Raw genomic sequence first — 20,499 nt, 5'->3', positions numbered from 1 at the left:
CCACTGTAAGTGGAAATGCATCAACACAGCTTAGCTCCAATGTGTTTAAATGTGAATGAAAAGTTTCTAAGCTAAATACATGGCAGGATGGTAAAAGGGGAAAATACACAGAAGTGCCTCTACCCAGTCCTGTTGACTTCTTGTCCCAACCCCCCATGAGTTCTGGCCTCCTGGTCAACTCAGCTCCCAGTCCCACATCAGCTGTGCCCTCTTCCAGCCTAACCCATTTCTGCTGCAGTTCTTCATCCCCCTCGTCCAGGCAGAGGGTTGGTGCTGCAGCCCCTAAGGCACCTGCATTAATCACTGTCTCACATACTGGGGCTATTTAGATTTCAGGGAACGATTTATCAGAGTTACTGACTCTGGGAAGTGGGAGAGAGGAGAGGGTGAGAGGGAGTTTGCTCCCTACACTCTATAGGGGCATGTTCAACCCTGGTAGTCTCCATGTTACCTCATCCTCCACCCTCCCCCATGTGTCTCTGCTCATGTGTCAGAGTGTCACCTTCTGATCATAATGCCACTGGCCTCAGCAGAGCTCCCAGACAGGAGCTACATCACAATGGGGTTACGGTACTGAGAGTAAAATATTTCACAGGGAGGGTGTAATTATCCTCAAAGCAGGTGTTACAGTCTAGGAAGTGAAAGAATTAAAGTGCTTCATTACTTAAAGGTACGTTTGAAAGGATTGGATTTTTATTAATAAATTGCAGTAATGTTGATTTCACTGTACACACACAGATGGAAAAAATATTTATATAGGTAAAATACAGAAATGGTTCTGGAGATATTCGAGTTTGATTGAAGGATATTTACACTGTATATTTTGCATGTGACATTGACAATTTGTGTTTGAACCATTATAAAGATTTGGCTCTTTGAATCTCAACGTTTACTGAAATTAAATAATTGTTGTCTGACCACCCCCATAACTTCCCACAACGCTGAACATTGAAATTGTAAACATTGAAAAACGGGCTTAAAAATAAATACTCATATCATCATTTGAAATTTGGGAAAAAAAAAATTGACAAAATGAATTTTGCGAAACCCACTTAAGAGCAATCGCAATGTGCTAGGGGATGGAAATTCACAGCTAAGGCACCCAACCTTAATTCTGCCCTGTAGTGACTCCAGTTAATCGCCATAGGGTTAAGAATAAGGCATTTTACTCTATAAAGTTCCAGATTAGATTATACTGATTTGTAAAGACACATGAGATCTTTCTCTCAGGGTATCAACTTCACTGGGTTGTTTCTTTTATTGGTAATTCCCAAAAGTCAATAGATAAATAACATTCTATCAGTTATGAAGTGGCCATTTCAGATTTCTGGGGAGTGTGTCTTATTTTGCACTAGGGGCCAGGTCCTTAGAGCGACGGGACCTTGGTTTCATTTTAACTTATGCATGCTCAGCAGTTTCTGGAATGTGGTTCAAAGTATTTACATGTTTCCCTGGCCTGTTCTTAAAAGTGTTGCTAGAGAAAGTGAGGAGGGGCAGAAATTCACCGCAGGATGAGGAGCTGAGTCTCTTTGGTATTTATAGCTCATCGGAAGGAGGACCGGGATTGTTGGGTGTCTGATGATTTAATAATAAACACACAAATATCATAGTTCGTAATGAATTTTCACCTTCTAATTCCCATAACCTGCTAATTTTCCCTGGCTGCCCGCAGCAGTCTGGGGAGGGAGTACTAGTAAACTCCTTTGGCCAGTGTGGAACCTAAGGCACAAGGATCTTTCAGTGGCTGGCTCAAAATCATCCAGAGTGAAATTCACTTCACTGGATAAATCCCTAGTTGCTGGTCTCTGCAGAGGAGTGAGGAGGTGAATTCCATCCCCCATTCCTGGGCATGGACCCCCCCACCCACACTCTTCGCCCCAGTCTCAGACACAACCCCAGCCTTCCCTTGCAGTGATGGACCCACTTGATGCTGCCAGAGCCATCTGCCATGGGACCTAGAGGAGGCAGAGGCTCCAGAACTGCTACCACACTCCCCGTGCTGTACTGGAGTTGCCCTGGCTTTCCAGTCTGCAGATGGGTCTAGTTGTTTGGGGACCCCACCCGTGCACCCACCACACATGAAGGTGGTCCCTCATATAGGACACAAGCATACCCAGGGGCAGAAGGGATATGTAGTTTCTTCCAGGGGCTTGAAAATGTTTGGTTAAAAGTCCTGAGCTCTGTCTTCCTGTTTGTCTTCTTCTGCCACTTTCAGATCTCTTGGAGAGACCCAGGTGAGTCTAGGTTTAAGAACCTATTAAAATACCTCTCTTTGATATCCTGTGACCAGCATGGCTTTTCCCTTTGTACCCCCTCACACTCTCACCTTCCCCTCAGCTGAGACTGTCCCATGTGATGGGAAAATAAGGGAGTTCAGTCCTGTCACTGGATTGGGTCTTGCCAGCACTAACGGGAGAGAAAGCCTGTGTGCATTAATGACAGCAGCAGCTCTGGGACTTGGAGACATAGGGCGAAGAGATGGGAGTGAGCAGGTGATGTTTGTCCAGGGTGTGAGTTACTCATGTGGGAATTCTGCGCCACTGCGTACGCACAGAATTCACGTCCAGCGCAGAATTTTATTTATTTATTTTGAATGAAGAAAATACATTGTGCCCGAGAAGTGCTGCAGTTCTGCCAGTCGCCCACCACAGATCCCCATGGCATCAGAACAGAGAGCAGGGTTCTTCTTGGTGGGAAATTGTTGCCCTGAGCTATACCCCAAATGGGAAGAGAGTTAGTGGGTGCAACTTGGGAGAGTCCTGAGACACGGTTGCCTCTGGGGGTGGGGACAGAGTGGTCGTTCTCTACTCGCAAGAGGGTGTGGAAGGGGCACAGGAGGAGTGAATGTCCCACATGGAGACTGACCTGCCCCCGGTTACCCAGTCCCAGCCGCTTCTGCCCCCCACCATACTCCAAACCTCTTCACCCCGCCAACTATCAGCTGTCAGTCTTCCCGCGCTGCTACCCCTTCCTGACTGGCAGAGAATCTCTAAGCCGGGAGTGGCAAACTTTTTGGCCTGACAGCCACATCTGGGTGGGGAAACTGTATGCAGGGCCATGAATCTAGGGCTGGGGGTTGGGGTGTGGGAGGGAGTGCAGTGTGCAGGAAGGGGTTCAGGGCAAGGGGTTGGGGTGCAGGAGGGGTGCATAGTGCAGGAGGAGGCTCAGGGCAGTGGGTTGGGGTGCAGCAGGGGTAGAGCAGGTGCTCAAGGCAGGGTGTTGGGGTGCAGGAGGGGGTGTGGACTATGGGGGGGCTCAGGGCAGGAGGTTGGGGTGCGGCAGAGGGCTCAGGGCAGGGGATTGGGGTTTCAGGGTGCAGGAGGTGTTCGGCCCAGCGCCGCTTATCTTGAGCGGCTCCATGGTGGCTGCGTCGTTTAGTGGGACTAAGGCAGGCTTCTTGCCTCCCCTGGCCCTGCACCGCTCCCGGAAGTGGCCAGCATCTCCAGCAGTGGCTCCTGGCGGTGGGTTGGGGCTGCCCTCGCCAGTGGGTACCACCCCCAAAGATGCCATTGGCGCGGTTCCCCATTCCCGGCCAATGGGAGCTGCGGGGAACGGTGCCTGCAGGCGAGGGCAGTGAAAGCCAATTGTCTGAAGCCCCCTTTAGTCACTGACGAAGCAACATCCCAGATGGAAATAATAGAATTTTTGGAAGATTGAAATCCATTCAGAAGGCAGCGGGGACCCTTTCTTTCTGGAAATCTGTACCAAAGGTTAAATACCCCAGAGGTACAGCCCTAAAATTAATTTCGATGTTTCCCTCAACCTATCTTTGCAAGTCTCTTTTCTCGACACTCAAACGTGAAATCCAAGCACCGATCCATTTTGACAGACAGCCACTTAAGAGAACTGCTGCGTGTGAGCACAACTGAACACAAACCAAACTTCAAGGGAATTGTTGAAAGCAAGGATTGGCAGAAGTCCCACTAAGTAAAAGATTAAGTTTATTATTGTTTACTATACATTATAAATGTATAATAAATATACATTATATAAGTTGATAATGTGTGTGTGTGCGTATGTATGTATGTATATAATCGTTACATATGAATGAGGCTCTTTGGCAACGTACGTTGGTAAATTCTGGCTCCTTCAAAGGCTCAGGTTTGCCACCCGTGATCTAGACCGTCACGGACAGGTGTTTGTCCATCCTGCTCTTAAAAATCCCAAATGATGGAGATTCCACAACCTCCCTAGGCAATTTATTCCAGTGCTTAACCACTCTGACAGTTAGGAAGTTTTTTCTAATGTTCAACCTAAACCTCCCTTGCTGCAATTTAAGCCCATTGCTTCTTGTCCTATCCGCAGAGGTTAAGAAGAACAATTTTTCTCCCTTCTCCTTGTAACAACCTTTTATGTACTTGAAAACTGTGATCATGTCCATTCTGTCTTCTCTTCTCTGGACTGAACAAACCCAATTTTTGCAATCTTCCCTCATAGGTCATGTTTTCTAGACCTTTAATAATTTTTGTTGCTCTTTTCTGGACTTTCTCCAATTTGTCCACATCTTTCCTGAAATGTGACACCCAGAACTGGACACAGTACTCCAGTTGAGGCCTAATCAGTGGGGAGTAGAGCGGAAGAATTACTTCTTGTGTCTTGTTTCAGAGGGGTAGCTGTGTAAGTCCGTTTCAGAACAAACAACGAGGAGTCTTGTGGTCTGAAGAAGTGGGTCATAGCCCGCGAAAGCTTATGCTCTAATAAATGTGTTAGTCTTTAAGGTGCCACAAGACTCCTCATTGTTCTTGTGTCTTGCTGACAATACTCCTGCTAATACGTCCCAGAATGATGTTTGATTTTTTTGCAACAGCGTTACACTGTTGACTTATATTTAGCTTGTGATCCACTATGACCCCCAAATCCCTTTCCGCAGTGCTCCTTCCTAGTCATTTCCCATTTTGTATGTGTGCAACTGATTGTTCTTTCCTAAGTGGAGTAATTTGCATTTGTCCTTATTGAATTTCATCCTTTTTACTTCAGACCATTTCTCCAGTTTGTCCAGATCATTTTGAATTTTAATCCTCTCCTCCAAAGCACTTGCAACCCCTCCCAGCTTGATATTATCCGCAAACTTGATAAGTGTAATTGAGAGCCTCTGTTACTGGGAGGGTTTCACCATATCTCAGAGGGTTCCACCCTGGTGGGAGGGGGCTAGGCCTGTACTGGAATAAGGTCACTCTGTGCTTCACAGTGTGGCAGAACCTAGAATGTCCATTAGCAGGGAAAAATCCTGGGGGCAATTGGCTTGTGGAATGGACAAAAGCCCCATCTGAATTCTCTCACATTCCCTTCTCGCCCTGGCAGGCTACAGAATAACGTCCACGTTTCACTCCAGATCATCCCATCCTCCCAGGGGGAAGAAAATGGCTGCAATGGATCTGGCTCAGGTAAGGGATTATGAGGGAGCTGGTGGTGGGTTCTGCTTGGAGGGAGAGGAGCAGTAAATGCATAGGAGGGTGGGAGCTTCTCCTCTGGCAGGAAATATCTAGGGTTGAGAAAGGGAGGGGACAGGATGTGACAAATCTGCTGAGACTTTTCTAATCTTGGGAGTGATGGGTTGTCACCCCTGGGGTGCAGTCTGGGGGCTTCTGGGAACCCCTGTGCCCTCTAACCCTCAAGGTGGGCTTGCCCTTCTCACACTGCTTTGCTGGAGTTTCAGGCAGCCTCTCCAGGCCCTCTTATCACCCAGCATGACAGCAGGTGGCATCATATATCCAACTAAGCTACCTGAGTGCTTTACCTAAGTCACTCAAGGACAGATAGAAGACAGCAGCCAATTTCCCAGCTCCCCAGTTTTGCACCCATGCTGGAGTATAAACCCAGAATTATACCGTCTTGAACCGGACAGGGATCTGGACAATATAAACTCATGAATATAGTTTTCCTTCCCCTTGATGTGGGAAAGAGATGCACAACAAGCTTGTGTTAACCAAGCTGAGATTTTTTTCTCCTCAGACACTTCACTCAAAATACACTGGCTAAGATAAAGCATAAAACAAGTTTATTAGCTACAGAAAGATAGATTTTAAGTGATTATAACAGATCAGATCAAAGCAGAATACTTAGCAAATAAAGAAAAAATGCAAACTAAGCCTAGCATGCTAGATAGATAGGACATGAATTAGCAATTTGTCACCTTGACTGATGATACAAGCAGTTCACCAAGCTTCCATACACAGGCTAGAAATCCCTTTAGCCTGGGACCAGCACTTCTGCCAGCTCAGTCTTTGTTCCTCAGGCATTTCCAGGAGTTCTCTTGTGTGGGGAGTGAGGCCAAGAGATGATGTCACACCCCACATTCATATAGCTTTTCCATATGGTGGAAACCCTTTGTTCCAAAGTCAGTTACCAGTCCACTTTGTGGAAAAATACAGGTACCAAAGTGGAGTTCAGTGTCATGTGGTCTGGTCACATGCCCTGCTGAGTCATAGTAGCCATTACTCATAGGCTGGCAGAAGGCTATTCACGGGAAGGCTAAGCTATTCCATGGTCCATTATCTTTGTTGATGAGCCAGCCGCACTTGTCGAGCTTCTTCGTTGTTGTACCTGAAAGGCTAGTTATGGGTATTACCCAGAGTGAGCACATTTGAAATGCAGATATATATAGACAATATCGGTAACTCCAGATACAAACATGATACATGGACACAAAAAGGATAGTCATATTCAGCAAATCATAACTTTTCCAATGACACCGCACATGACTCATCTTGTAAAAAAATGCATCATAGTTATGTGCTAATCATATTATTATCATGCCATTATGCTGAATATGGGGTGCAGTGTCAGATTGGGCCTAGTTTCCAGGCACAGGAGTTGGGAATGGAACTTCCCCCTCCTTGTGGAACAGGAAATAACCCCCTAGCCAGGGCTGGGAAAACTTCCCAGACTCCCAGTGTTAGAGCCTGAATCTTACCACCTGAATCTTACCATGGTGGTTACCACCACCCTCAATCTTTGTGGCAACTGCAAACTTTATCAGTGATGATTTTATATTCTCTTCTAGGTTATTGATAAGAATGTTAAATAGCACAGGGCCATGAACCAATCGTTGCGGGAACCCACTAGAAATAAATCCACTTCACCATGGTTCCCCATTTACAATCACCGTTTTTAATCTATTTAATGTATGCCATGTTTATTTAGTATCATTCTAATTTTTTAGTCAAAATATTGTGCTGAACCAAGTCATATGCCTCATAGAAGTCTAGGTATATTACATCAATACTGTTTGCTGCAGCCAAACTTTTGATCTCATCCAATAAGGTTATCCAGTTAGTTTGATAGGATCTGTTTTCTCTAAACCTTTGTTAACGGGTACTAATTATATTACCCTCCTTTTTTTCTTTATTAATGAAGTCAAGTATCAGCTGCTCCATTATCTTGTCCAGTATCGATGTCACACTAACACTCTTGTAATTAGCTGGGTCATCTCTTTTACACTTTTTAAATATTGGCACTGCATTAGCTTTATTCCAGTCTTCTGGAATTTCCCCAGTGTTCCAAGTCCTAATTAAAATCAACATTAACAGTCCACCACACTCGTCCACCAGGTCATTTAAAACTCTTGGAAACAAGTTATCTGGACCCGCTGATTTAAACATGTCTACCTATAATAGCTGCTGTTTAACATCCTCGTGAATTATTGTTGGAATGGAAAAAGTGTCGTCGTCAACATCTTATGATATGAGTTACATCATCTGTTTTTCCCCAAATCCAGGAGAGAAATATTTATTGAACACTTTTACCTCTTCTGCATGATTTTTGATAATTCTGCCATTTCCATCTGCTAATGGACCACTGACATTGTTAGGATTGATTTTGTCCTTAATATACTTTTAATAACTTCCTTCTTATTTTCCTTGATTCGTCATTGATTTCTGATAGCTTCCCTTACCAATTTTCTACAGTTCTGACCTTTTCACTTATAGTTTTTACTATTGACGTCCCCTGTCTTCCATGTATTTTATTTGGAGAGTGCTGGGATTCCTACCAGGGAGCCACCAGCAAGGTCCAGAGACAGCCCCATCTCCTATATCAAGCTCTGGGTAGTAGGTATGTGATAAATGTGAAGACCCTGCCTCTGTCTGTCAGCTGGGAGACACAAAGGTTCTCTCTTTCTACCCTGTGAGGCATCCTGGCTGCTCTAAGCCAGATGGGGGTGGGACTCGGTTAACATGTGCCTCCCGGAGCTTCCATTTACCTGGTGCTGCTGTTCCGTGAATAGTGGGGTTGAGACTGGGGAAGCCGGTACTGAGTGTGGGACTCTTGGTCTTTCAGGGGCTGGTGACTTTCGAGGAGGTGGCTGTGTATTTCACCAAGGGGGAATGGGCTCTGTTGGACCCCACTCAGAGAGCCCTCTACAGAGACGTCATGCAGGAGAACTATGAGACGGTGGTCTTGCTGGGTAAGGAGTCCTGTCCCCTCAGTTATTAGAAGCTCTAAAGAACCTGAGTAGTAATAACTTTATACCTTTATTTGTCATACAAGTTTTGACAAGTTTCCTTGTCCCCCCTTTTTTTTGCCTCATCTCCCACCCACTAGTATAATTTTTGGATATGTGCTTTTTGGTGCCGTCAGTCATTTTAAAAATGCATTTAATGTATCCTTATTGGCTACATTAATAACTGTAGCTTTCCTGCCTTTTCCTCATTTTAAGAGGAAAATACGCTGCCTGTAGGATTCTAAATTGAATAAATAGGTGTATGGCTCATGCGTGGCTTGTGTGACAGTCAGATGAGCTCCTCTTTTGATAGGAGAGGGCATAATGTTGCCGTTCAGGACCCCACGGGTGAAGGGAGAACAGAGCCATGGGAAGGGAGGAGAAGGGGAGGGAGGAGATAATCCTGGGGTGCCAGGAAATAGGGAGGGTGTGTCCAGGGTTAGAGCTAAGAAGTAGAAGGGAGGGATGAGGTACTGCGAGACGAGGAGGGAACACAAGAACTTCCCAGGGTCCAGGAGGTGGTGATGGCTGAGAGTAATGGGACGAAGGGGAGGGGAGTGTGGAGGAAGAGCACCCAGGAAGTGGGCTGGTTGGGTCAGTGGGAAGGAGAAGAGGTTTGGGGATGTAGAGCTGTGGGGGATCCCAGACCTTTAACCCCAAATCCCTACCCAGGCCTTGTTGCTTTAGAGCCTACACTCCAGTTTTGTTTCTGTTCAGTTTCACTTCATGATACATTTTTTTTCCCCAAATATTTTTATTTTAACTCTTGACCTCCCTCTCCCACTCCTTACCCCCCTCCACAAATAACCTCCCCCCCTCTGTGCACAACTTTCCTGGCCACCGATCCTGAGTCCTTGCTGCATTCCTTCTTCCCATAACAGGGCCACTACTCAGGCACAAATGGGCACGTTGATGATGGTGTCACAGGGTGGTGGTGTAGCCTGTACAATTTTTACACCTACGTATTGGGGTACAACTTGCCCTTGTACATGGCTGCTCAGAGTTAATGGAGGAGATGAAATCTGGTGAAACACACAGAAGCTTGATTTAATATAGACAGTTATAATTGAAATCATAGACAAGGATCAAGTCACATAACGATTAGACTAAGGTAAGTATAGTAAAGAGGCTCTTGTACTGTGCATACTTACAAGTTATGGACATCATTGGAAACAAAGATCGAGGGCCAAGGGAGACCATCAGAAGGGAGGCCCTCCTTCCGTTTACGCTGTCTCGGGACCCAACAAAATGAAAAAATGGTAACTCGGAGAGGTATTTTATCCGCTTTCTTATCGTAATAGGATGGCTATATACCATATCTGCTCCTTTACTCTGATTACAATAATGTCAATAGCTGCCCTAACCCATATGTGGCCTTTGGGAAGTCCATAATTAAGCATCAAGCATTAATACTCATGATTTACATCACTTATTTATTAATAATTCCAATCTATGAATTAGGTCCAACTGTTGAGATACTGCATAGCAACTTAATTGCGAAAGCCCCCACCCCAAACTTCCTTCTTTCAGAATCCTGTGGTATATTGCACCTGTTTGTGGTTACTCGGTAGTCTCTCAAAATGAGGGTGCAAAATATCTGACCTGGGATTCTCTCCTTAGGCCTATTCAGGTAAATCCCAGACTTAGCATAACTGCACCCACGAAGCCTCAACCTAATATAAGGCCCTTAACCGTAGCAAGCTTAACAGCCCATTTATTTCTGTTCACCTCCTTTCCCCTCCATGCATGTTCCAAGCTAAAAAGCAATACTCTGATAATGACATTTTACTTCCAGCGAGCATAAAATTTGCCAAAAATACATGAGACTAGGTCATAGATCATAAAATCAGTTTGGTGTCAACAGGAGTGAGAGTTTGGAGAGAGTCTTGTCCCCCTGCTCTCCCCATCTGCAGCAGCCACAAGCTGTCTTCCCTGCAGGCTCCTTGGATCTTTGAGCCTGGCCCTCCTGAGGTTGCGTGGCCCAGTTCTTGTTTCTTACATTCTCCTTTTCCGGAAGAATTAGAGGCTTTCTGTCCTGAATTTTAGTGTTTCATTCCCCAGCCTTCTCCACGCACTGGGGGACTTCAATTCTCCCTCCCATTACACCCAAGTCACTAGATTTCACAATTCCCCAGAATGTGCTTTTGCAATGTCACAGTTCTGGGGTAGCTAAGCCTTTGACCTGCCTCCATGGTCTGTTCAAGGAATGGCCTCTCAGGTATCAGGCCTCTAGCCAGCCCCTTTCTGTGGGTAGGGACCCACATGCCTCTCCTTTTTGACCAGGGTTTGAGGATTGCAGCTTGTCCTCCACTGTGTTCACTGGACTAACCTCCAGTTCCTGAGCTTTGCTTTCTCTCCAAGGGCAGTGAGCTGTGTGTGTTTGGTAGAGGTGGGAATTTTGGTGATACTTCTATCATGGCAATACGTACCTCAGTTTCCCTCTGTGATTGGTATTGCTACGATTAGAAAGAGCAGGAAACAGGAGGTGTTTTGTCACGTAACTGTCATGGGGTGATATGAATGGGTTATTAAGGACTGGCTGGAACCAACTTAGATCAATGGAATACCGATCATTAATGATCTGGAGGATGGTGTGGATTGCATCCTCAGCAAGTTTGCAGATGACACTAAACTGGGAGGAGAGGTAGATACGCTGGAGGGTAGGGATAGGATACAGAGGGACCTAGACAAATTGGAGGATTGGGCCAAAAGAAATCTGATGAGGTTCAACAAGGACAAGTGCAGAGTCCTACAGTTAGGACGGAAGAATCCCATGCACCGCTACGGACCGAATGGCTCGGCAGCAGTTCTGCAGAAAAGGACCTAGGGGTTACAGTGGACGAGAAGCTGGATATGAGTCAACAGTGTGCCCTTGTTGCCAAGAAGGCCAATGGCATTTTGGGCTGTATAAGTAGGGGCATTGCCAACAGATCGAGGGACGTGATCGTTCCCCTTTATTCGACATTGGTGAGGCCTCATCTGGAGTACTGTGTCCAGTTTTGGGCCCCACACTACAAGAAGGATGTGGGAAAATTGGAAAGAGTCCAGCGGAGGGCAACAAAAATGATGAGGGGACTGGAACACATGACTTATGAGGAGAGGCTGAGGGAACTGGGATTGTTTAGTCTGTGGAAGAGAAGAATGAGGGGGGATTTGATAGCTGCTTTCAACTACCTGAAAGGGGGTTTCAGAGAGGATGGATCTAGACTGTTCTCAGTGGTAGCGGATGAGAGAACAAGGAGTAATGGTCTCAAGTTGCAGTGGGGGAGATTTAGGTTGGATATTAGGAAAAACTTTTTCACTAGGAGGGTGGTGAAACACTGGAATGCGTTACCTGGGGAGGTGGTGGAATCTCCTTCCTTAGAAGTTTTTAAGGCCTGGCTTGAGAAAGCCCTGGCTGGGATGATTTAGTTGGGGATTGTCCTGCTTTGAGCAGGGGGTTGGACTAGATGACCTCCTGAGGTCCCTTCCAACCCTGATATTCCATGATTCTATGACAGAGAGAAGGGAATAATTGTTCCCTGTCCATGGGAGTATCTCAGCTTGGCTGAGTGAAGCATACATGGACTCGTTATATTTTTGGGAGCAAGAAGAATTGGGCTCACAGACGCAGGGAGCTCTACAGAAGCGAAGGGAATGGACAGGCACAGTAAAAGAAAACCAAAGTGTTTTCTACACATGCATGGCTCAAGGGCATTGGACTATATTGTCTTCTTTGCTTCTCTGGATTTGTGCTGGAAATGGCCCAAATTGATTATCATACACATTGTAAGGAGAGTGATCACTTTAGATAAGCTATTACCATCAGGAGAGTGGGGTGGGAGGAGGTATTTTTTCATGCTTTGTGTGTATATAAAAAGATCATCTACACTTTCCACAGTATGCATCCGATGAAGTGAGCTGTAGCTCACGAAAGCTCATGCTCAGATAAATTGGTTAGTCTCTAAGGTGCCACAAGTACTCCTTTTCTTTTTGCGAATACAGACTAACACGGCTGTTACTCTGAAACCTTTGCTTCTCTGGGCTAATCCAAGGACTTTCCAGTGCTGTGTTTTGGTTGACTAATAAACCCTGCTATGTTTTAAAAGTCTGCCCAGTGTCACAGCAAAAACTTGCTCTGTGCATTGACTGAGGAACAGTCTCTGAACAGGAGTGTCGTTCAGCTGGACCTGCTGGGCAGAGCTCACAGGTTGAAATAGGAGTGTTGAAGCCGGAGGCTCAGTCTCTGGTGTTGAAGCTCCATGGCCCATCCTTGTGGAAGAGTGGGACCCATTGGGGGTCTAGTGCACTCAAGGGGCACCTCCCAAGGAGTGTTTAAAAGCCAGGGCATTGCACAGATCCTATGGATCCATAAGGCACACTGACACTGTCATGGGGAAAAGATATAAAACAAGAAAAGCATCTGAATACGTATTTACCATTGTCCCCTCATCAGTTCTCTTGGGAATCCCTGATAGTTTCCAGAGTGTATTAAAACCTTCCTTAAAAGCTTACAGCTTGGTTATCAGGTCATGTCAGTTTGTAGCCCAAAAAGACCCTCCTCAGTCAGCTCAAACTCAGCTGTTTCTCCCCAAAAAGTCTATCTTCTTCAGTCTCCTGAAAGAGGTAAAATCGGTCACTACCCCTTTCTGCGTTGGGTAAAGCTTCAAAAGGTGGAGCTCTACATAACGAGCCTTGAGATCTGGCATTCATCACCCCGTAGTGATACCAGATTGCACAGGAAACCCATCCCGCAGCCCTTCCTGGTATCATCTGGTGCATCTTGGCATCATAGTCTGTGAAGAATTCATGCTTTCAAGGCCTGGCTTAGATATACAGATAACAGTCCTAATTAGGGCAAGAGTTTGCAGGCAATGAAAACAGGGTAATTGACAAACGTGAGCAATATCTAATCCTTTAAAGCCTGAAAGTGCCTTGGGGGGAGGGGACAGGAGCCAGCTGTGTGGGGGAGGTGGGGCCCAGACACTGGGCATTGAGAGCCTAGAGCCAGCTGTGCGCTGGAGAGACGGGGCATGAACCAGCTGTGAACAGGGGAGATGAGCAGGGGAGAGGTGCTGTGGACACGGCCGCGAGCAGGTGTGAGTGCCGTCCTCTCTGCAGCATGATGAGAGAGCCTGGCATCCCACTGCTGATCCCAGACTTGTATGAGGAGGGAAGAAATTGGCAGCAAGTCTCAACCGCAGCCAGCCTGTGCCCTGGGGAGGAGTTGGGTGTCTCCAGACAGAAATCTGGGGGGTTGTGACCCTGCGTGCCCCACCCACCCTCTGATCAGCAATTCCGGATATTAACAGTGATTCCAGAAACGAAGAGTAATTTCGGGGAAAAAATGCAGTCATAGCGACAATTTCCGGAAAACACTGGCCCTAGTTGTAACATTAAATCCGATAGTCTCAAGATATAGGCCTGTGTTGATCAGATCTGTCGCTCTGCCTTCACGGAGTTCACTCTGCTGGTGGGTTCTACCCCTTCCCCCATTCTGTGTCTGCCTTGTCTATTTAGATTGAAACTTCTTCAGGGCACGGGCCATCAACACTTCTCGGTTTGTACTGTGCCTAGCAAAATGAGGACCCACTGTTAGTTGGCCCTTAGGCACTAAGGTAATGAATATGATTTATAATAATCATCTCCTGGCACTTTGAGCCAAGGAAGCCGGCCTTGGGATGTTACTACTTAAAAATGAGTTGGGCTTAAAAGCATGGAATATTCTTTGTGACAAGTATCCCACAAACTCCACAGACCTTCTTTGTTTTCTTTGCCTTGAGCAGGGTTTCCAGTTTCCAAATCTGATGTGATCTCTCAGCTGGAACGAGGGGAAGAGCCGTGGGTCCCAGACCACCACGGCTCTGAGAAAGAAGTGCTCCTGAGAGCTTCCTGCACAGGTGAGGAATTGATTAAACCAACTCAAAAATATCCATGAGTACAGGAAACATTTGGGATGCCCTACAAAGACCTTGTGAGCTCTCCAAGTTCAGGATTGTTCCCTGCAGATGTGGAATCATTAGGCAGAGGTCACTCATGGCTTCCCACCTATCCTGACTGAAAACTGGCAACAGATTCCACCCCAATCTCTCTTTCCCCTGAGATTTCTGGTGAGATTCAGACCCAGAACTGATCCCTTCCTCTCTCTCCTCTGGGGAAAGGTTTGGAGAAAATAAGATCCTGATAGATTTGATCTCTCCCGCACACATTTTGGTTTGTTCACCCCTTCTTTTTCCATTCCTCTCTCTGAGATTTCCATTCTCTCTGGTGCAGGGAGTGGCCTATGCCTGGATTCTCTCTGTCTCCCGTCAGGTGATGGGATGGTGAGTGAGAACAAGGAGAAACTCCAGCAGGAAGATGCTGAGCAAGTATTACCACATGGGATGTTCTCAGGAAGGTCCAAAGGGAATGATTCTGGGAGCTGTGCATGCCCAGAAAAAGCAAAAGCCTGTGAGAGTCAGCACAGGCCAGAGGAAAACTTCAGTAGCCAGTCAGACCTTATTACATGCGAGAGAATCAACTTGGAAGAGACACGCTACACATGCCTCGAGTGTGGGAAAAGTTTCAATGGGACCTCTGACCTTCTCACACATCAGAGAATCCACAGGAGAGAGAAACCCTACACGTGCTCTGAGTGCGGGAAACGCTTCCGTTATAGCTCAGGCCTTACCATACATCAGCGAATCCACACAGGAGAGAGGCCCTACACATGCTCTGAGTGTGGGAAAAGCTTCAGTCAGAGCTCTCACCTTATCACACATCGTAGAATCCACACAGGAGAGACACGCTACACATGCCATGAGTGTGGGAAGTGCTTCAATCACAGGTCAAACTTTATCACACATTGGAGAACCCACACTGGAGAGAAACCCTACACCTGCTCTGAGTGCGGGAAAGGCTTCAGTCGGAGCTCAACCCTTACCATACATCAGAGAATCCACACGGGAGAGACACCCTACACATGCTCTGAGTGTGGGAAACACTTCAGCCAGAGCTCAACCCTTACCATACATCAGCGAATCCACACAGGGGAGATGCCCTACGCATGCTTGGAGTGCGGGAAACGCTTCCGTTATAGCTCATACCTTATCTCACATCAGCGAATCCACACAGGAGATTTGCTGTACGCGTGCTCTGAGTGCGGGAAAAGCTTCAACCAGAGCTCGACCCTCACCTCACATCAGCGAATCCACACAGGAGAGATGCCCTACACGTGCTCTGAGTGCGGGAAAAGCTTCCGTTATAGCTCAGGCCTTACCATACATCAGAGAATCCACACAGGAGAGACGCCCTACACATGCTCTGAATGCGGGAAAAGCTTCAATCGGAGGTCAAGCCTTATCACACATTGGAGAATCCACACAGGGGAGACGCCCTACACATGTTCCGAGTGCGGGAAAAGCTTCAGTCGGAGCTCACACCTTATCAGACATCAGACAATCCACACAGGAGACATGCCCTACACATGCTCCGAGTGTGGGAAAAGCTTCAATCAGAGCTCAAACCTGATCACACATCAGAGGATCCACACAGGAGACACGCCCTACACATGCTCCGAGTGTGGGAAAAGCTTCAATCAGAGCTCAAACCTGATCACACATCAGAGGATCCACACAGGGGAGATGCCCTACACGTGCTCTGAGTGCGGGAAAAGCTTTAGTCTGCACTCGCACCTTATCACACATCGTAGGATCCACACAGGGGAGAAACCCTACACGTGCTCTGAGTGCGGGAAACGCTTCAATCGGAGCTCAAACCTTATCGCACATCGGAGAATCCACACGGGAGAGACGCCCTCCACGTGCTCAAACTTCAATCGGAGCTAGTGTGACCAGACAGCCAATGTAAAAAATTGGGACGGGGGGGGGGAATAGGAGCCTATATGAGAGAGAGACCCAAGAAATGGGACTGTCGCTATAAAATTGGGGCATCTGGTCACCCTAATCGTAGCTCAACCCTTATTAGACATCAGAAAATGCACATGAGAGAGAACTGTAACAAATGCCTTGACGAGGGCTGGCCAAAGATTTTTTTTTTTTTTTTTACATCACATTTGCTAATTCCCACTTAGTGATCTGTGCCCGATCTGGAGGAGCTGAGCGACCACGGTGAAGATCAGTTGCCTGCTTCTGCCTTTTTGCAGCTCACCCTTCTTTGGGATCAGTCCTGTGATCTTTTCTATGAACTCCTTTCCTTTTAAGTCGAAGGAGCATGTGTCCTTCCAGCCAGGAATGTTCATCAGCTCCAGGTGGGGGAGAGACGTTTGATCCCAACAAGCTACATGGAGGGAAAAACTATCCATGCCTTATATCTACTAGGACTGTACATGGTGGCGGTTGCTCACGTTAGTGATCTTGGTGTTAAGAGACAATTACAGTTGTCATGCAGATGCAGCTGGGGTGCAGTGGTTGGCATTAGCTTTCCCCTTGACCTGACTTAAACTCCATCACTTTTCCTAGTCTTAACAAACCCTGAGCATCACGGTTATACTGTTCCCCATTTCAAAGCAATTGTTAGTCATCAAGTTCCACCTTCGGGGAAAAAATTGTTTCATTCCCAGTTGCTCTGATGTTGCTTCACATTTTGCTGGAGAGCAGATATTTTTACTACCGTTTTCCTCACTTAAAATATATTGAAGTATAACAAAGAGCAGGAATAGGGAAGGGCTAGGGGAAAATGTCATTTCCCCTCTGTAACAACAGAAGAACATAGGGTAAATCAGAGGGATTCCCTTATTCCCCATCGCCATCCCAATCCCCCTGTTGTTCAATTGGTAAGGTCAATATTTCCCGAAGGGGCTGGGAAGAGGATTCCCTAGTAAATGATTTGGGACTAAGCAAAACACCCATGCATTTGGCTCCTAAAGCAGTTGTGGCCCAGGCCCTGCAGGAGGTTGCTCCTGAAGATCTTCCCTTCCTAATCAGGTGCATGTTGCCTATTTGGGAAATGCAATCCCTATCTAGGTAGAGATGGGAAAAATGGAAGTGACATTTGTGTTCAGCTCACCCCTGGGAGATGCTGTAAATGTGTAGGAAATGAAAGCCATGAGGAATGTGATAGAGCTGCAGAAAGACACCTATTTTGAATAGATACCTGACATTTGGTGTCTTACAGGGATTCTAAGATGCACCTGAATTTAGTCCCTAATTTAAATCTGTGCCACCAGATTAAAGAAACAAAAGGGCATATTTGGGGGAGTTATACCTATCGCTGCTGGTATGTTGTGTGGTTGGTGAAGAATTCTACACCAGAGAAGTGTAAAATTGCTACAACTCAGGTCAAAGATATGACAAGAACTCAGGTAGAAATTGCAGGTACGAGTGGTTGATTTTTCACCCCAGAAATGGACGCTATGGTGACCTGTGGCCCAGTGAAACTATTTTTAGAATGCTACTCCCTAGTGAAGTGGCATTGATCACACTTCTAAATGATGCCATGATGAAATTGGGAACAACTCTCTTTTACTCTTTGGATCCAAAGTTTCCTGAAGCACAGAGAGAAACAGCTGATTCCTTCAGAGCCATCCCATGCCTATGGGTTCCAATCTGGCTGCCTCGCTGGACAAGAAGCACTTCCATGCTGGGGAAATCATGGTAGCTAATGAGGGAATGTATCAGATTCCAAGTTCAGACTGCAGGATACATGACTGCTGAGTCCCGAGTCTGTGGTTTGGTATCTTCGTTTTGCTCTAGAGTCTAATGCATTTGTATCATTTCTCCGCCTCCTGCTACTTTGAAAGATTAGAAAGTGTGAAAGTAGAGCACAGGTGGTTTTTCTCATGATGCAGCCTTCCCACGTAGCGTGAGACCCCTTCCACCCACACTTCTGGGAGAAGACCCAGGGAGAAATGAACCCTCAGAAATGGAAGGCTCCTAGGTTATGGTAGAATGTGACTTCACACAAAGCTCATTGGGTGGAAATGGGAATTAAGAGAAAACTGCCCAAAAGGTTTATATTTTGTAATCTTTGAATAAATTCTCAGCGACAATGTAACTAAATATTAAGTTCATTAGTGTAAAGTAAGAGGCTGATTCTGTGAAAACTGTCAGTGTTACAATATAATTCAGGTTTTCTTCTAGTTCTCTCCCTGCTCCCTCCTACTATATCGGAAATGGTGGCTAATCCTGAAAAGTGAAACCTCACTCCGAAGGAATTAGAGTGGGGGGAACATATGAGAGAAATAGCATGTACGAAAATAGAGACGCAGTATAGACTGGAATGATTACTATTTCAAATGGAATTTATTTTGATAAACTTTAAAATAAATTTTCTGTTAAGAGGAAAATTGCTTGAGAGAAGCTGTGGAAGCTTTTACCCAGTTAGAGGGGAACAGCCACAGAGTTCCCCCGTTTGCCAAACAAAGACACATCGGGCAGGAGATGTCAGAATTTAAAATGGTGATGGATGCGTGATGATTTATTTTTGCCACCAGTTATTTTTGTGGGTGCTGAGGCCCTTTTCCTTGTGAGGAGGCCAGCTGTTCGAGCCCAGCTGTTCAACCCTCAGGCCTGGCCATGGAAACCTCCCCATTACTGGCCTTAAGTTTCTTTCATGTTTAATACCTTTGGGGTTCGCACGTCCACACAACATGCGGTTTATGACAGCAGGTACTTTGAGAAAACCGCTGGGTTAAGCGGGGCTTTTTCAAACTGACATTGGCCCAAACTCTGCCTCACTTCAACTGGAGTGCGACACGTCTGTATTGAAGGATTCGTTCACAACTGATTTGCCCAGAGACCTCGGGGGAGGTGTGGTAAGGTAAAGTACGCTGGAATCTACAACAATAAAGGTAAGGGTGGAAGTCCTTCAGCTTTCAGATCAGCAAACATGCTGTGTTCACTCCCTCTGAAGCATCTGGCACGGGTCACTCTCAGGCTAGATGGACCATTGGTCTGACCTAGTGTAGCCAGTCTTGCGTTCTATGTTATGTAAGTCATCTAAGAGAGACTGACTGCCAGGATCCCAGGACTGATCCCTCTGGGGAATGAAACACAGCGTCGACAGGCTATGCAGCCTTCACTAGTCTCCTTGTACCTGAAAAGCCTGCTAGCCCGACGTGCTGGACCGTCTGTGCCATTACCTGGTTCCTCAGCTGCAGCTACAGATCCTACTCCAGGTGAATCCAAAGATGAAGAGCTACAGAGATCCAGCCCCTTGTAATCTTTGAAGTTTATTTTCCTTTTTCTATTTTTGTCTATTGCTGGTTTTTTTATGAACATGGAGCCTTCCCAGCCCTTCTATTAGATTGGGGAGTAACAGTGTGGCTCAGTTCATGTGAGTGTGTGAACACCTCTGAAATCTACACAGGGAAGATGCAAGAGGGTGAGGAGAAGTATTAGCTACACAATAGTGAAATCTAAGGAGAAAACTGTAATTCGCTTTGAGGTTGTGGTCTAAATGTAAGCAATAATTTGGTTTCGGTATTGAAAAATTCAGCTGGCTAAATCTGGAATGCACTGCCTGGGTGAAAATCTCCCGTTGGGGTTTCGGCATCACTAAATATGCCCTTCTCTCCTTGGGTTGCTGTTTTTGGAATTATAAGGGTTGATTTTTCTGCTGTATTAATCTGATGGCTTGACTAAATTGATGACTTGATTCCAACTCAATATCCTGGTTAACTCATCGATTTACTGATTTCACTTGAACTTTATCATTGTACTGTTTAACCCTTAGTTCGCTGAGTAGTATTTATAATCATTTAGCCTTACTGATGTGTGTTCTTGGCTTTATTCGTTCCTGTTAATAAAGCATGTAACTGGGATCTTGAGTCATTTCTTTCAATAAGCAACGGGGGCTGGCACTGAGGAGAATCGGAGCGGAGATCAGCCACTCCATGTCTGAGCCTTATCAGATTCCTCTAAATTACCACTTTGTTTCCCAAAGGGGAGCAAGGGAGGGGGCATTTATATTCATTCCAGCTGTGGCCGGGTGGGGAGGGAGAGCTCAGACCATCACGAACAAAAGTAAGCTCCCCTACCCAGGCTTTCAGGAATTTGGGGAGAGGGTGCAATGTGTCTGAGTAAGGAGAGATCAGTGAGGTGGGGCTGATCTGCGTAGGTGTCAGGGGTCTTGCTCTGCAG

General features: G+C 46.2%; 2 protein-coding genes across 2 annotated transcripts in view; one reads left to right on the top strand and one right to left on the bottom strand.

The window, feature by feature from the left end:
- LOC141978965 (uncharacterized) overlaps positions 1-20,174 on the top strand; it is a 32,902-nt gene extending 12,728 nt beyond the window's left edge. The window contains exons 2-5 of the mRNA XM_074941384.1: positions 5,302-5,384; positions 8,278-8,404; positions 14,206-14,319; positions 14,693-20,174. Of these exons, the coding sequence (XP_074797485.1) occupies positions 5,361-5,384; positions 8,278-8,404; positions 14,206-14,319; positions 14,693-16,245 (1,818 nt within the window). The 5' untranslated portion in view covers positions 5,302-5,360 and the 3' untranslated portion in view covers positions 16,246-20,174. The remainder of the gene's footprint in view (positions 1-5,301; positions 5,385-8,277; positions 8,405-14,205; positions 14,320-14,692) is intronic.
- Positions 1-20,499, bottom strand: part of LOC141978953 (uncharacterized) — a 215,637-nt gene that overhangs the window by 38,669 nt on the left and 156,469 nt on the right. The window lies entirely within an intron of this gene.

The sequence above is a fragment of the Natator depressus genome, chromosome 28 (assembly GCF_965152275.1).
Source record: "Natator depressus isolate rNatDep1 chromosome 28, rNatDep2.hap1, whole genome shotgun sequence".
Classification (NCBI taxonomy): domain Eukaryota; kingdom Metazoa; phylum Chordata; order Testudines; family Cheloniidae; genus Natator; species Natator depressus.
Note: the sequence above shows the minus strand (reverse complement) of the source record. Positions and strands in the feature narration are given on the sequence as shown.